This window comes from Onychostruthus taczanowskii, unplaced genomic scaffold, assembly GCF_017590055.1.
Source record: "Onychostruthus taczanowskii isolate IOZ18803 unplaced genomic scaffold, ASM1759005v1 scaffold2, whole genome shotgun sequence".
Classification (NCBI taxonomy): domain Eukaryota; kingdom Metazoa; phylum Chordata; class Aves; order Passeriformes; family Passeridae; genus Onychostruthus; species Onychostruthus taczanowskii.
Window position 1 is genome coordinate 15,305,806 of NW_024499239.1, and position 17,900 is coordinate 15,323,705.

The 17,900-nt window shown below is 36.5% G+C and overlaps 1 protein-coding gene across 2 annotated transcripts in view; it reads left to right on the top strand.

The window, feature by feature from the left end:
• TAPT1 (transmembrane anterior posterior transformation 1) overlaps nt 1-17,034 on the top strand; it is a 48,446-nt gene extending 31,412 nt beyond the window's left edge. For both annotated transcript variants that reach the window (XM_041402745.1, XM_041402744.1), the window contains 7 exons: nt 3,424-3,504; nt 4,345-4,454; nt 6,072-6,131; nt 7,526-7,594; nt 8,580-8,656; nt 12,065-12,225; nt 14,885-17,034. In XM_041402745.1, coding sequence (XP_041258679.1) covers nt 3,424-3,504; nt 4,345-4,454; nt 6,072-6,131; nt 7,526-7,594; nt 8,580-8,656; nt 12,065-12,225; nt 14,885-15,114 — 788 coding nt within the window. In that variant the 3' untranslated portion in view covers nt 15,115-17,034. The remainder of the gene's footprint in view (nt 1-3,423; nt 3,505-4,344; nt 4,455-6,071; nt 6,132-7,525; nt 7,595-8,579; nt 8,657-12,064; nt 12,226-14,884) is intronic.
• Nucleotides 17,035-17,900: the final 866 nt, after the last annotated feature.

A 17,900-nucleotide genomic window follows, 5' to 3' on the forward strand; every position in this document is an offset into this window, starting at 1 on the left:
TCTTCCTTGTTTTTTAAATCTCTTGTCTCAAAAATTTAACATATGTATTCCAAAGTTTTAGGAACTTCAGTTTTCTTCTTTATAATTCTGTACTTTTTCTTCTCTGTTTTTCTTTGTTCCAAATTTATCAGTCTCTGACTTTGATCACAATTCTGAATAGCCTTTATTTTTACCTTAGGTCTTTGAAATTCGAACTGCTTTCTCAAGCGGCTCTAGGTTTTTTTAATACCATTATTCTAATCAAGTTGTTCATTTTAAGGATGAGGGATTTGGGGGCAGGACTGTGTTTGAGATTGGTGTGTCCTTGATGATTTCTTGTTCAGTGTTTGATCCTTTCCTGTGCTCTGGTCACTTGTTAAGAGGTAATTGGCACTACAGCTATTTAGGAGTTGCTGAGATGTAAACCAAAAGATCTTGTTTCATTTCTTACAGGCTACAATTTGTAACTAGCTTTTGATCTAAACATATAAACAGTGGGATTAACATGATAATTTTTTTTCTTTCTGGTTTGGGATTACTGCATAATGTGTCAGGGAATCTGGAAGGAAATAGCTATGTGTTCCAAAGACTATTTACCCCACTTCAGGATCTCTGTTCCTGGGCTCTCACTGTGATTCAGCCCAGGACACATTTGGCTCTCTAGGCTGTGAGCACACGTTGCCAGCTCATGCCCTGCCTCTCATCCACCAGTATCCCCAAGTCCTTCTCAACAGGGCTGGTTTTGATCTCTTCATCCGCAGCCTGTGTTGATACCTGGGGTTGCCTCAACCCAGGTGCAGCACGTTCTGCATGGGTCCACTTCTTGAGTTTGTCCAGGTCCCTCTGGATGACATCCTACCCTTCAGGTGTGGCAACCTCAGCACTGAGTCATCAGCAGATTTGCTGAGGGTGCACTCAATTCCTTCATCTGTGTTGTTAATGAAGATAGTAAATAACACTGGTCCCAGTATGGGCCCCTGAGGGGCAGCACCTGTAACTGATATCCATCCAGATTTCATGCACAATATGTCATCAGTACTGTGCATGGCACATGCTGACAAGAGACTGGTCAAGGGGATAAATATATCTGAATTAGTGATGTATGTCAGGTTTTTAGCACTTAGGGTCATAAATACTGAGAAAGTAAGCTTCTTAATCATGTCCTTGTGGAGGTAGCTGAAGACCATTTAAAATGTCATTGGCCAGACATTTTGGCTCTCATTTAACCCTGTCTTATAATGGCAAGGGTTATGTTCAATAACTTCAACAGTTATTGAAGCTGTACTGTACCCTAACAGAAAAACAGTTATGTGGTATGCTTATCATATATACTTAGAGGAGTACATGCAAACTACATTGAAATGGCTTATATCAATATTACTAAGCATTGTCACAATGGAGAATGAAAAGAGATCACTTTTACTCTTTGTTATGCTGAAGCAGAATAGAATGATTGCCTCCTGCTAGTACATGTTCTGTCTGTAACTGATCATTAACACTGGTGGTTTGTCACTGTGGTGCCAAATTCACAATTACAGTGACATACTTTGCCTTTGTTGTTCTTAAGAACATGGGCAAGTGTGGACCCAGGGATGTAGCTTCATTTGTTCTGTAGTTCACCACATCATGAAGTGGCAATACATGGTACAAGTAAATCCCCTCACCAATTCAAAAAAACCAAATGTACATATACAACATCAAGTAAGTTCATAATAAATGATGAAACATTACTGTACATATTTTGTATTCTGGAATTTTAGTTAATATTTAGGATTGATTACCAGTTGTTGTTTTGGATATCCTGAATCCTTTTTTGTCCTTGTCCATGAGGGTGAGAATTAAAATGAATTTTTGATTTGAGTTCACTGTTGAAGCTGCTGTAAAGTGCCCTGTCTGCCTTGCTTGCAACTCTGACGGTTGATGAGAGGGATGAGGATGAAGAGCAGCAGCCACAGTCATTCCTCTCCCTCCTAACAGCCTTGAACAGCTGTGGCAGCAGAGATAACAGATTAGAAGGGAGGCCACTGAGAACATGGAAAATAAGCAGAGGGGGGAAAATAGGTATCAGCCTGTCACCCAGTCTCAGAAATTAATGGGAAAAAAATTGGTATTATTACAGCATTATAAGAGGAAATTTGAAGTCCAAAATGTCCCTTCTCAATTTAATCCTGTTGACTGGCGAGCTAACACATACCAAGCAGGTAATAAATGTCTGGAGGATTAGCTTGAGACATGCTTTAATGTTAGGCCTGAATTAATGTCCTTGCTTCCCACTTGAGAATATCTCTCTGTACAGACCTCCATGGGACCTGAAAAACTGAAGATGAGATCTGTGTTTGTTATACATTGCTGAGCAATGATTTGTCATGGCAGTGTGGAAGTATTGTGATGTGGGAAATAGAAGATAAAACTATTTTGAAATTCAGTGCAAAAGTCTGAAAACTGATTATTTCCAAGTCACTAATGGGCATGATAAAGCATGTAGATCAATGAGTGGTTGACTGCATTTTCATCCATTTGTGACAGAGTCAAGTGGTACCTTGTAACTAGGTTTTTCAGACAATACTGTGTTCTGGTCATTTGGGCAGTATTTTGAGAATTCAGAAGCATAGAAAAATGTACTTCACTTGTTGGAGTGTTATTGGCAGGAAATGAAGAAATTATGGTTAGGTTTTACTTATGTTCTTTTTTCTGCTTTAAATTTATTGTACCAAAAGATTTCTTTTTTCTTCCTCCCCCCCATATATATATGCCATTCATTCCATTTTGAAAGCTTGTGCTTCCTTTGTTCCTTCCCCAGCCTATACTGACAAATGAATTTATGTACCACAAAATGTGCCTTTCTATATTGTGCATGAAATCTCATTCTTCTTGAATTCTGTGTGCTTTTTCTTTCCTTCTCCTGGAGGATTTCTTTTATTTATGCTCCATTTTTTCAGTATACAGCAGTATATATTGTATACAGCAATATACCCAGTATACAGCAGTTTGGATATCTATAATCTGTAGAAAATTAAATGTATGTTGCTAATAGCTTGAAAGGACAGACTGGTACATTATCTTCTTTTTAGTAACAGGAAGTGCTGGTTCTTTTTGAATCACACAATCAGATGGAATGCACACACTTTATCAAGAAGAATAATTATTTTATTAATGTGTTATTAGAGGTAATAGTAAGTCATGAATCCCTTCTGCTGTTGGGTACCCCAAGGTGAGGCAGCATTGGACAGACCAGGTCACAGCCTGCTGTGGAAATCCTGTCTACGGTGCGGTTCCCAGCATTTCCCCCACCCCTTAAATCCAGTTAAATAATTTGTGGAAAATGTTATCTAATCCAAGAATTAATAAATGATAGAACCTCAGAATGAGTAGATATCTGTGTATGCAAATAAATGTTTCTTTGGAGCTGACAGGTTTGGTTTTTGTTTTTTTTTTTTAATCCAGATATAAAGGAGAGGTTCACCAATTACGTGCTGCTGCTAATTGTATGTCTAAGAAATATGGAACAGTTCTCATGGAATCCAGGTGGGTAAACTAGAAGAAAAAATTCTGTGCTGTCAAGAGCTGTATCTCTTGCTTCTTCCCTCAGTCTGAAAGATAAGGGTAATCAACACATTTAATTAACAAATCCTAATTTTGTCAAATACCTTAGATTCTCATTTTTCTATTTCTGGTGTTCTTCTAAGAATGTGTTCTTTCTGCTAGAAATATCTATTTTTATGCTGTAAACATGTGTAGTTATTTTTCTAGCAGTGTCTAGAACAATTTCTGACCAGTCCTTTCCTTTCCTTTGAGTACACTGTGAATGAAAGATCCCCTGGAAAGTAGCTAGTGAGATTGAAATGTGATAAAGATTGTTAAAAATACAATTCTTAATCGAATATTGATTATACTTAAGATTTTAATGACATATTTAATAAATATTGTAAAAATAGTGATTTTATTAAAACATTATTTTAACAATTTTGACCCCTGCTCTGTGTGGTGTATTTTGCCTGAATCTTACCAGTCTGCCTAAATTTTACCTTAAGTATCTAAAACTGCAGATGCTTTGTCTATGTCTTACACATACTGAACACATAGTATCTAGTACTTAGAAAGGTTGTCTTGCTACTAGAGGTAAAGGTTTACAAAGTGACGAGTGTAGAGCCTGATCCTCACTGTGCTGTGATAGTACAGCGCTGATAAGTTTTTAGGACAGCAATGGAATAAGCAAGAATTTGCACTCTGCATGCTCAGTGATATGTAAACTTATATATTCTTCAGACTTACGAGGATTTTTCATTGTTGAATAGAATTGTTAAAATTCTTTTTGTATGCTGGCATTAAATTAAATGGCCTAACTTGTTTCTTCACAACCTTCAGATCACTTTTGGGTGTTATTCCCGGATGTTTGCATGGTGGTTGCTTCAGAAATTGCAGTGGATATTGTGAAACATGCCTTTATAACAAAATTCAATGACATCACAGCAGATGTAGGTATCCTGTTTGGAATGCTGGGTGCTATTTTAAATTGTATTTAATTTTGCTAATTTTTTTTTAAATATTAAAATTTTTTTCCAGTGCAGAAAACATAAAAATTGTTATTTCCATATGTTTGCTATCACTTGGGAAAGCTTGCTAATTTCCTGATACAATATACTTCTGAGGATCTTTTTAATGTGTAACCAACACCTCTGCTTCTAAATTAGTAATTCCAGATCCATAAATTATTGCAGGTCTTGTATAACAGCTCTCATAATAGCTACAAATCACATTACTGGCAGATCATTTTGTGAAATTATTTAAACTGAAAGAAGGTTACTTGTTCTGCAGCCTAGACAGGGCTTGTAGCCTTTTAGGGAAGGCTACAAGGTAGGTTAAAATTCAGGCTCTTGGAAAAACAGATTTTTTTAGGCTGCTTTAACTCTATTCTTGCATGTGTGTTAAAAGTGGAGTCTGAAATCAGAGATCTTTCTTTCCCTCTGTCCCTGGAGCACTAATAGGAAGTAGGTTATGTTAGTTTCCCACTCCTGAAATTTCTTAGGCCGCATATATTATCCAGTCCTTCTTTTAAAGCAGTAGATGAGGTTGCTTCTTGTGTGTTGCAGCATTACACATAGGCCATTTGTGTTCCACACTGCGTGAATCTGTGTGAATTCAAACACGATAAATTCAAATTCGATAAATTTTTGAAGATAGGAGTTAGTGTCTTTTCACTATTAGAACCACTTCTCAGGAAATGAGATCAGAACTTGTGAGGTACTTTCTTTTGCAGCATCTCTAAAGTAACTACATTGTGAGGTGTAGAAACAAGTGTAATAGATGCACTTAATAAGCTCCCTTATGCCAGAGGCATTTATGCATGCCCTACTTTTGTATAGAGAGTGTGGAAAAGAGCAGTAATGAAGCCATGGTAGCCAGAAATATAGCATGCTTCAGAGTGCTGAAACAGCTGGAGGATGGGGGTAGTCACTGGCAATTTTGCAAGGTTTATTTAATAAACTTCCTGGGGTTTGTGTATGAAGTTCTAAAGATTTATGGTTGCTACATCAGACTTTTTCCAGAATTATTAACACCTGCAGTGCAAGTTGTCCTGCCACTTATCTTTAAGACAGATGCTTTTCTTTCTTAATACGAACTGTTTTAATTCATCTTCAGATGCAATTTGATTTTTTCATAGGATCACTTGCTTAGTGTATAAGAAAGCTCTCTCATTTGTCTGATTTGATCCCAGGGCTAGCTTTCCTGTAGCTTAAAAGCAGTTATGAACTGCAGGGGGAAAAAACTGAATGTGATTAATGTGATTTTTGTTATTTTGTGTTTCTCATGATCCTGAAATTCAGTAACTTTATGAAGTCTCATTCAATTCCTAAAGCATAGCGTGGTGTTGGTTGTTTGTTGTGTATATATATACACAAATTATTTTATTGCAGAAATTGACACTCATCTCTTGAAGAGTGCCATTAGACCTCAGAAAAACTGGCTTTGACTCTTTCAGCAAATGCATAAGTTCATAATACTTTATGGAAATACTTTATTAATATCTGTGTTGCTTTTATATCATGTGATAACAAATTAATCACACATCTGATGTGCTGGATTTTTTCCAGGTCTACAGTGAATACAGAGCCAGTCTTGCATTTGACCTTGTTAGCAGTCGACAGAAAAATGTAAGCCTGAAAATAAAATGCTCTTTTCTGTATTAACTAACACAATTGTTATGAGGAGAATATTGGAACAAACACTTTTAATGAAATACATACAGTACTGTTACACTCCTGCAGCGCTGAAATTCTGCTCTGCTTTCTTTAATAAGAGATAACAGGAATGTTTCTTTATGATTTATGTTATATCCAGTTGTTAGGTCAGTTTGAGCTTCATTTAATATATTGCTGAGTAGTCTCTTCCAAAATACACTTACAGTAAGGGGACAGTTGTAACAACTTTACATTTTTGACTTACGTGGGAAGTAAGTAAACTTAACAGGGTAATTTTAGATTACTGTTCTTTTCATGGTATTTTCACTGTGTTGGGTTAAAGCACAGTGTTCATTAGGAATTTATATTTCTTTACAGGTAGAGTGCACAGATGTTCAGAGATGTTTGTACTATGCATGTTACTGTCATAGCATGGGTATTTACAGAACACATAGACCACTTGTTTTTAATAAGTACTACTTTTTGGAAATCTGTTTACTGCACACCTTTCATGGATGAGGATTCCGTAGGTTTCACTTGTTAGCATTCCACTCATCAGTGCTTTAGATGTGTGCTGGAACTAATAAATGAACTTCATTACTGCGATTTCTGTTGTTTTCTTGGGCTTGGTTCTTGGGCTCTTGTGAGGAATGCAGTAGTTAAACCTCATAAAGAATCTGGACACCATCAGCTACAATTAGTTAATAATAATGTCTTAATAATAAAAACACCAGTTGATTAGTTTGGAAAACTCCATTACTTTTCCTAAGGATCCTCTATGGGAAATAGAATAGCATCATTTATGCACTGACTTTGGTGTCATGTTCAATATTGCAGGCAAGCTGTCATGCAAAGTACTTGTGTTTTGAGTACAAATGTAAAAACATTATCAAAATAATTTTAACACAGTTATCTTAAGGCTAATTATAGATGTTTGTAGAATGATTTAAAATTGCTAGTGCAGTGGATAATTGTTCTTTTATCCCTGTAACAGTTTTTTCTGTAGAGAATTTGAAGATCAGTCAAATTAATACAAAAAGGTCTCTAAGCTGGTAATAATGTACAGATGAAATATTATAGTGCCTTTGGATTCAGTGTCCTAGTTGCTCTCAGTTTAGACATTTGTATTATACTCCAGTTGCTCTTGATTTAGAGCATTGAAGCTAATCTTACTGGTCATGGTAGTATTACATTTTTGTCTGAGAGTGCAGCTATCTCCATTTGAATTCCAAAATGTGAATAGGTACATTTTATACCAATATAGTGTTTGTTAACAGAGCTTTATTCTTATCTGGAGGGTGTGCCAAGCTAAAATAAGCTCATTCCTTTGCATAAGTAGTTCATTATTCTTCCTCTTCTTTTCCTAGGCATATACAGATTATAGTGATTCAGTTTCCAGAAGAATGGGTTTCATTCCTCTTCCACTGGCTGTTTTAGTAAGTAGTATCATTCCTATCAGTTGTCTGTCAATAAGATCTCACTTTGAGAATGTGTCCCTCTGAGGTAGCTGGCTGGATGTTTTGAGGATGAAATTATCATCTGAGAAAATGATATGAAATGCTGAAAGGTTGAGTGAACACTCAGTATAACCTGTATCACATACTACTCGTGGCTTCACAAATGCATTATTGTTTCTCAGCCTTTCATAGAAGATCAAATATGTATTAATTTTGTAGAATTTGTAAGAATTTGAATTGTACCAGTGGAATTAAACTACATCTGTGTTTACTAAATGTGTATTCCTTTTGGCAGTTATCCTATTCATTCATTTGGAATAGTCAAAGCAGCTGGTTGCCAGAAGGTTAGCAGTAGTGCAGCAGTTTATTGAGGTTTTTCATAGGAGTCCTTGTGGCTGTCCCTGTAATGGCACACTTAATGACTCAATATTCTTTTATATGATCTTCTGAGCTGTTGTTGAGTACATCACTCTGAAATAGTTCTTTGTTACACATACATGTTGCTATAAAATGAATGACTTCATTAATGGAATTCTGTCCACATGTTGTCCTGAATTAACTATTGCAGAATGTTTTCTCTAAATAGCTGTTCTGGCTTTCCTCATACACACATAAGATACACACATACAGACAAGCAGTAGTTACCATAATGCTGGGGATCTGTACATACTTCGTCAGCAAATATGCTTTTTTCCACTTCTTATTTTACTTGAAAGTCAGTGTTAAGGAAACATTGTCAGACTCTGGTTTTGGCAAAGTTGCAACTAAGTGCTAGTGTAATACTTACTCAAATCAAAATCTGGAGTAGTTAGTACTGCCAAGGGGAGCATTAGGCTAAATTTCTGTTAATGTAAATGTTTCTACTTTTTCTTGAATTTACCAAATAAGAAATGTCTGAAAGTAACGTTCTGTTAATAACCAAGTGCTAACCATAACCATGTTTTAACTTTTATTCTTAAAACAGCTCATCAGAGTCGTAACAAGCTCAATAAAAGTACAAGGAGTCTTAGCTTATGTTTGTGTTGTGCTGTTCTACTGTGGGTAAGTAAATCCACACAGTTGAAAAGTATTCACCATTATTTGATTACATGTGTGAAAGAAGTTTCTCTTGATATGTCTGGATGTAAGGATAAACACAACTTATATTCAGTAGACCATAAATGGAGAACCCTTATGCTCATAATCTGAAATTGACAGTGCAGATTTGCAGATTTGTCCCTAAGTACTGTGACTACATTGGGAGATTATAGCCCTCAATAAGTAACTTCAGTAATGGAAATAACTCGTTGCAAAAAGACTGAGAGAATCTGAGAGAGAGGCACCATACTTTTGTTTAAAAAGGGAAATTGAATTCCAAGGAATGAAGTTTTCTGTAAAAAGACCAAAAGATTCAATAAGCGAACAAAAACGAGCAGTTCAAGATCTCTGAGCAGATAATGAATTTTTCTCTCAGACAGTTAAATGCAAAGGTTACTTTGCTTTAGGAAACTGCTGTTAAAAAAACAAAAAATGCAATGCTCACATTTCCTGGCTTTGAAGGGTGGATCATTAAGTAATCTTAGTTAAGAAATACAGTGTTCAGTGGCAGTTGGATTTCCATAGCCAATGATGTGCAAGTATCCCTTCAGCATCCCTTCACTGCCAAGTCAGTTTATATTTATCTTACCTATAACTTCTCACCAGTTGATAGGTACTTCTAGGCTGCATAAGTGTACTTCACATCCATTTTAGTTTGCCTGTCTTGAGACACTTGCTGTGTACTATTTGTACTTTCTAGGAAAGCTGTATACTGCACTGTCATTGTTTGCTGTCTCTCAAAATTGATCGTAAGCAATTAAGTGTTCCAAGCTGTTGATGGAAGAAGAACTTGCCTGCAGTATTGTGGGAGTACTTCTTCCCCTGTCCTACCAAGCTGTGTTTTAAGTGAAGGCAGCCAGGCTTGAGAAGCATAAGACTTCTAAGGCTGAGGCAGTGGTTCAGCCAGAAGAGAGGAGACCATGCTGAAAGAGAGGAGACTACTGTTCTACAATAGCTTGTGAAAAGAACAGGATTACTACACATTCTTAATTAATAGGTAGACTCTTATCTCTAATCTGACACTAATCTGCAAAAAATAGAGCTCGATCAGAATCTATTTGTCTACATCAGTGTAGGGACACATCTGTTTTGTGTCAGGTAACTAAGACTTTGAGATACTGCATATAGGCAAATAGTAAAATTTTAGCCACATTCCTCTGTACCATACTTCGATTTTTTTCTCCAGCATACTACATGCTGTGCTCATGTTCTCCCTAAAGCCAGCTTTGTATAATTCAAAGCACTATGCCCTGATCATCATGTTGAAGCTGTGGTATACCAAGGTCAGCACGTTCATCCTGCTCAGTGGTTTTTCCTTTTTCACAGTATATGTAATATTTTCCTAACTCTACCATTCCACAGAATGGAGGGCAGAAAGAAGTAATGTGATTAACATTAAGTGTTAAATGCTGCTCTTTAAAGACGTAGGTCACAAAAGTAAATATATTTTGGTCTGTTTTGTCCTTATTGAAAAGTGACAACAAATTTTTACTCTTGCTGTGATCTCAGACTTGGAGATAGCTCACCTCTTGCATCTTTCAAGTCAGTTTTGTTCTGAACATAAATTTCAGCTTTTCATCAGATGTGAGAATATATGTAGAATACAAACATAATAGCATAGATATGTGAGAAATGACGTGATAAAATCTGAAGCAGTTAACTGAGCAAAGAATTGAGCCTATACGATGGATGAATTAATTTTGTACTGTTCATTAACAGCTCTAGTTAAACTTTAATTGTAGTTAAAGAGTCTTGCCAAAAACCCATGAGTTTTCTTTTTCTAGAATTTTGAACAACTGCAAACTTGCATTGTTAGAAATTTGAGCCTGGCGTAGGCTGGCAGAAAAGAATAAAGGAGAAATGCTAGAAATGCGTACATAATTTTCCATGAGAAGCTGGACCTGATACAGGAAAGTGGTGATTTATGGCCTTTTCAACTTCTGATCTCATTAAATCAGAGTCAAACTATGCTGTGGAAACGTATTCTCTCAGAACAAAAAACATGTTACATAAGAAGCATAAGGAAAACACCTCTAAAATGTTAAAAATTAAGGAGACCTTCTCAACTCTCTGAAATAAAATCTGTCCCAATAATATAATAAAATTATAGAGAAGCACAGCTTTCAACTGATACAAAATGATATCTTCTTTGTGGTTGCTTGGATACTGAAATGTCACTTTCTTCTGAGTACTGAAAGTGGTGTGCTCTGCTCATTCTTCCATTTCTCTATTGAAATAGAATAAACTTCCTTTTTCCCTTAGAAGTGTAGTGTAGTGTAGTTTGTGTTTCTGTTTGACAAGTTCTGATTACATTTACACAGAGAGATAGGGGAGCTGCTGCTGGAGTGCGCTTGGGTCACTTTATGATTCAAGTTGTCTTTTTAGTCTGTTACTGATGTACATGATAAACAGACTTCAGAGAGTGGAGAACGAATTCAGAGTCTGCATTTGGTTCACTCTTGTTACATAGCTTGATTTGCATAGAGAATATTTCATTCATCCTGCAGAGAACAGATCACTCTCTCCTTGTCATTCTGCAGTGAGCCTTCACTCCCTGGATTGGACATTGCTCTATGAATCATGTGTTGCTAGTAATGAAAATTAGATTTTGCAAAACTCAGTTGAATGGTAAAAAAGCACTTAATGGTAGATGAGGCCTTCCTTTTCTTCATATGAGGAGACAGGTGGGAAAGGGATTCAATGATGTTTGTGCTGCAATTTAGTCATAGTAGAAAAAGAATCTGCCATCATCTGGACTATACTGTGATGGTAATGCAGTGCTGCTTCTTTGAATTTGTTGAGTTTTATGGACTGTCTTCTGTGATGTGAAAAAGGGCTTATTATGATTAGCCTGTAGTTTGTTAAAGCTAGATATTGAACTTGGCAGTGCTGGGTTGATGGTGGGACTCAATGATCTTCGAAATCTTTTCCAACCTTAACGATTCCATCGTTCTGTACTTGCTGTGCTGTGGTTCCAAGTCTACTAGTGATCCTTGGCTGGGCACACTTAATTAGGTTACATTTATTTTGGACTTGCAGTGTTGAGGGCACTTTTTAATTCTGTGCTTAAATATTTAATGTCTTAAATGGCTGCTTAATTGTCCTTGTAGTCCTTTAGTTAAATAATAAAACTTGATGTTTTTCTCTAGATGCTTTCTGGAGGAAAAAGAAAATTAAGCATTGAATCTGAAACAAATTGTTAGGAAAATTGTTACTTTTTGATCTTGATATTGAAAGGATTTAATTTGTTACCTAATACTTCTAAGACAGCACTTACCATATGCAATTATTTTCATATGAATAATTGCAGTATGAATAATGTGCAATTATTTTAATGCGCTAATGCAAATATGTAAACAATTTTTTTCCCAGGTTAATATCTCTCAAAGTCCTTAACAGCATTGTATTGCTGGGGAAATCATGTCAATATGTAAAGGAAGCAAAAATGGAGGAGAAATTGTTCAATCCTGTCCTGAGTGCCGCCCCAGGGAAGCCAGCTGGCAAACAGCAAGGCACATTTAAATCTACCCAAGGTAAGGCCAGCTGCCTTGATTCGTTTTCAGTGAAAATTTTTCAGACTAAATTTGATACTAAACCAGATGCATGACAATGTTTGCTGCACAAACTCTGTTGCTGGACCTTAATTGTACCATAGCACAACTGTGAATACAGGTCTGTAAATATAATAGAATTCATTGCTTTTAGTTCATGCATCTTCTTTAGGTAATCAGTTCTCATATCTCTGACAAGATGTCACTGTGATACGTGGAGGTGATAGAAACAATGTAATAGAGGCATGCTTTTGTTCTAAAATCATAACCATAGAATGCTTTGGTTTGGGTTGGAAGGAACCTTTAAAGACCATCTAGTCCAACCCTCTCTGCCATGTTACTGCACTAGTAAGTGAATATTTGCACATCATCTGTGACTGTGCTTAAGTTTAGTAGGGATGCAATCTGTATTTCTCATGGAAATCAAAGTAAAACATGGTAGGTCTATGCATAGGTATAATTAATTCACATAATGAAAAGCTTTATGAAATCCAGGTAGGAATTTCAGTGGGTCTCTACCCCGTTTCCAATCTGTGCAGCACAATTTCCTCTTACAGGTCCTCAGCATCAGCAGTTAATTTATAATGGGAATATGGCAGTATTGTGTTTGTGTGACACATTATTGAAGGAAACAGAAACCTTCATTGTTCCTGTCAACTGAATTGGATTGCATCTTCCTGTGGGAAAAGCTCAATGAGAGTACTTAACAGTGGGGCTTTTATTGTGTTCACTCCATGGCTTGCCAACAACTTGAACAGCTTGAAATGCAAGGTGCTCGTTAGTCGTCAGAGTGTCTGGCCAGCAAGGGGAGAGTTAAGAATCTGTCAGTGTTTGGCTTAAACCTCTGTATCTCCAATGTGTGAAATCACATCAGGCAGAAACTTGGTGCAAATGTTTACTTCTAAGTTCATACAACTGCTTTACTTTCATGATGAAAGAATGTGATCTGAATTGTTCTGAATTCATATTTGCATTCCATTTTGCATTTCATTAGATTACTATAATAATAATGTTTTAATTAAACATTCTATTACATATAGAACAATATACATATTACATATACTACATTTGTATATGAGACTTAGTTGTACTTACTCATATTGAGCCTTCAACTTACAGTATATAAATCCTGAAGACTCTTTTGAGCTGAAGTAGCAGGGATGCTTATTTTCTCCAACAGAAAGATTTTGAGCAAAAAGTAGCAACCAAAAAACTTTTGTGGATTTTATTCAGAGTATCCCTAGCTTCCACTGGTGATGGGAAAAGCTCAATTTTACAGTTTTTTGGGGATTTTACATTTTTTAACACCTCTTTATTTACTAAAAGTCTTGATTATGTGAAAGAATTTTACCTTCCCCAGCTTTTGCATTATTACTCCTGGACTCTGCAGTATTAATTAATCTGAGTGCCCCACTTACCAGGTTTTTACAATACAGTCTCTCAACCCATCTATTCTTAGGAGGAGAGTAAGGGAATTAGTCTAGTTTCCATTCTGCCAGCTTATAGTTTAATTCAGTTAATTTTCTAAAGAGTTTCCACCTTGTCCACAAAAACAGTTAAATTTTTGAAGAATAAAATTCTAAACTTGCTCTTGAAGAATGAAAGTTCTAATTACTGGTAATCATTTATAGGCTGACCAGCTACATCTGAAAGCTGCTGGGTTAGAAAATATTTACATTTGTAACCAAGTTCTAGAATTAAAATTACTTGTCCCCTTTTTCAATGCAAGTTCAGTACCTTTAACTTGCATAAGATTGTAGAGGGTAACCCATGTACCTCTAAGTAGTAGATGGCATGATGTGGACAGATGCTCTGCCGAAATAAGTTTTTGTAGTAATTTGGGTAGTTCTGCCATTCTGACAGGTAACATTTCCTTGGGCTGATCTCCAGTACTCTCCACATCAGTCAGATTTTTCGAGATTACTTTAGAAACAATAGCTCAATCTTTACTGAGGAGGAGATAATTTTTTTCTTATCTTTTTCGTATCTCCTTGTCATTTGCTTGTGCATTTTAATTCTTTAAACATTTTAACAAAATATGGAAAAAATATATGGATATTACTTACCAATATCCTAGGTTAATGAAGCCAGTGTTCAGTTCCACTGAAGTAAGAGACAGGAATAAAAATAGACGTCTTTAACAGCACTGCTTTAGAAGCCAGTGCATAGCAGTGCATGAGTCATTTATTAGCTATCCCTGGAGAAGGCAGGTTTATTGTACTTATGTAGAGGATTAGGCATATCTAGTTCCTGCCACAGAGATTCCTTTTGTTCATTTCAGTAGCAAAAATTTGTGTGACTTACACAAGGACTGTCAGAAATCTTTTTGCTTAAGCCAACAAAAATAAGCATGTATGTCCTAACTTCTGCTGCTCATGCACTTGCTGATTATTTAAACTTCTGTATAATTGTTTTTTCTGTCTATTTATTTTCTGTATGTTTTCTAAATCAGAAAAGGAAATCTCTTGCAGTAAATCTAAGAAGAGGTAGTGGCTTCCAGAAAGCATTTTCTGTTGCTTCTGCTGGCTTGCTGCAGCACACTTTTTCAGGATAGCCTTGGATAAATCTGGATGTTGCAATTGTATCAATATGTCTGTGTTAAATTCACTACTATCTTTGTAATTGTCTTCTGTTCCAACAGGAATTCCCACAGATGAAAACGGTTCTACATCAGTTACCAATCAACCAGCGCATCAGAAGGAGAATATGCCATCTTTACTTGTAACAAGCAATTCTGATCAATTTCTGACAACTCCTGATGGAGAAGAAAAAGATATAAGCCAAGACAGTTCAGAATTAAAACACAGGTCTGCAAAGAAAGACTTGTTGGAGATAGACAGGTTTACTATTTGCGGAAACAGAATTGACTAAGAATTTTTTTTTTTTTTAAATCAATGTGCTAAGGATACTGAGCTGTTGGGACAGCAGATGCTACCAGAATGGACAGTTGCCAAAAGGCACATAAATATTTATTTAAAAACTTAAATTATTAATGGCAAAAAAAATATTAATTTCTTTCTACAAGTAACTTGGCTTGGTATCTGGTCAGGTCAAGTAAGTGATCTTTAACCTGCCTCTTGGAAAATGTGGTGGATCGTGAGTCTCTAGCCTGGTGGCAGAGCTGCAGTATCACTTTTCTGGAAAACAGACTGGAAAAAGGCATAACCCTGTTCTGCATTATGAAACCATGCTTCCAGAACACTATTTGTCATGAAGGTTCCTCCAGTGTAAGGATATTCCTGGAAATGTTTGGTGACTTGACCGGAAGCTTGCCTATCCAGTTACCGTGTTTTATTAAACATCTGCAAGCAGAATTCAAAACTTGTGCTTATATCAACAAACACATAAAGCATTGGTACATAAAACAGTAAGTCAAGATAGTTATTCTTGTCAACAAAAATATTTTCAAGATGTATCTTGAAAATCTTGTAATTAGAATAAAATTTTGCCTTTTAAGTGAAAGACTTACTGCTTAGTATTTTATCTGAAATACTGAACACCAAGGAAAGATCACAGTAATGAAGGTTCTGCTTAACTGGGCAAATATGAAGCATATTCATTTCATGTGTTGTGTGTCCTGCAAGGCGAATTATTTAGAAATTTTTTTTAAAAAGCTGAGGATTTTTTGTTGCTGTAGGAAAAAATATTAAGGGGGCACCTCTAATGTTGAGGAATGGCAGTGTTAATTGCAGCAAGCAAGTGTTGTGTTGGAACTGTAGGTATGGCATTAACACAGCAGTAAAGAACATTGCACTGCATTTTGCATATAACTCTTAGAAGAGTGGCATCTGTGTATTAACTTGCCTGAGAACATGCCTATAAAAGCTCACACTGACAATCAAACCATAATTATCCATTCAGTGTAATTGATTGGATGTAGTCAAACTTAAGTAGATGGACTAGATCTATAAAGAGCATTTAAGCATTACAATGCATCTTAATTTCTGGTGTGAGATGCAGAGTTGGGAGGGTTGACAAAAGAATTTTGGAATCCTCAGACCAAGAGTGGATTAAATTTGAGCTCAAAACATAGGCTGGAGAGTTTTATCAGAAGAGACCCCTTAATGATAAAAGTTAATGATAAATTCTTCATATGTTGTTAAAACACAGCATTAGCTTCCAAAATGCCTTTCAGACATTCAAGTAAGCACTAATTTTACTTTCCAAGGGAAGGTATCATAAAAGTACTTCAGTACTGAACAAATGAAGACAATTTGCTCTTTGCTAATTTCATAATTTGTCAGAATGGGAAAGCCAAAGTTTTTTTGCTGTATGAACATGTGAAAGTTTAATGTATCTGCTAATCCCTGAAACTTGCAGGACTACAGTAATGTAGCAGATGGAGGCAGCTGGACAGAGTTACGTGTCTGAGCAGACTTGATAATGAGAGAACTCTGCTGTACAGTTTAGGGTTGTCTGCTCTGGTGGGAGCTCCCTGCTGCAGTCTTTCAGCCTCTCCTCTCCCATAAGAGTAGTGGGAGTAATGGCCAAAATCTGTGGTTATGTTTAGGGATGAAAGTAAAAAGAAGAGGACTTGTGCTGTGGAAAAAATTGAAAATCTTTAATTTTTGATGTATTTTATACTAATTGGAGATGTTCACACATTGAAATTAAGATTATCTGTCAATTTGGTGTATCTTATTTTATAATTATTTAGCAGTTGCTAAAGAAAGCTTGAAATTGCTTTAATTTTTTTTTCTGTTGAATGACATTCTGTATCAATTTTATAAGTGCATCTTGTGTGAAACTCAATAAAATTCAATTTTGTAATATTTGTTTAAAAAAGGAAAAGTACAGCGTCGACATTTCTTTTTCAGTATTCAGAGCTGGTGATCTTGCAAAGTATTTAACGTATTAATTTCCAATTTCCATAAAGTAGGAAATGTGGGACACAAATGAGTGTAAGAACTGGGTTATCAATGGCTTCAGATCTATTTCTGTTGCAGTTGATTGTTACCACTTGTAGAAAGAAGATATTCATGCCAGCCTATTATTAGTTTGGTTTTTAAGGGCACACATCATGTGAATGAAAAAATACCGTGTCTCAGGGGAGTTGTAATTTCTGTAGTCGGTTACCACAATTGGATTTACACCTCCCCAGCCAAGCTAGGTGTGAATGCAGGAGCAGCACAGGCAAAGCCCTTGTTGAACACACAGTGGTGGCAGTGGAAGGGTAATGGCTCCAGGCCTGCATCCTCCTGGGGCTTTGTCTGACGCTTGAATTGTGGTGCCTGCATCTAAAGCAGCCCAGCTGAGCTTTGGGTATGGCTGGTACATCCCTGCCTGCTCTGGAGGTGAGACTTCATTGCCTGGCATCACCACAACACCAAGGTGTACTTGAGGCACTGTTGCAGAGGGCATGGCAGACACAGCGCTTCCCCTTGAGCTCCCCAAGTCTGGCAGGGGCTCAGCTGGGCATTCCTTCCCTTTGCTGCAAGCTCTCTGATTGTTCTCATCTTTTTGTTCATGATTTATAGGGATTCCTTGGATCTCTGGCAGAGTGCCTTAAATGAAAAATCACAGCCACTTTCTGACCCTGGGTGGTCCTCTCAGAACTGTAGAGGTGGCTGAGGGGGAACAAACCACCAAACAAGAGAAAACAGCAACACCAAAATTCTCATCGATAGATACAGCTGTTCATTTGGGTTTTCCTGTCT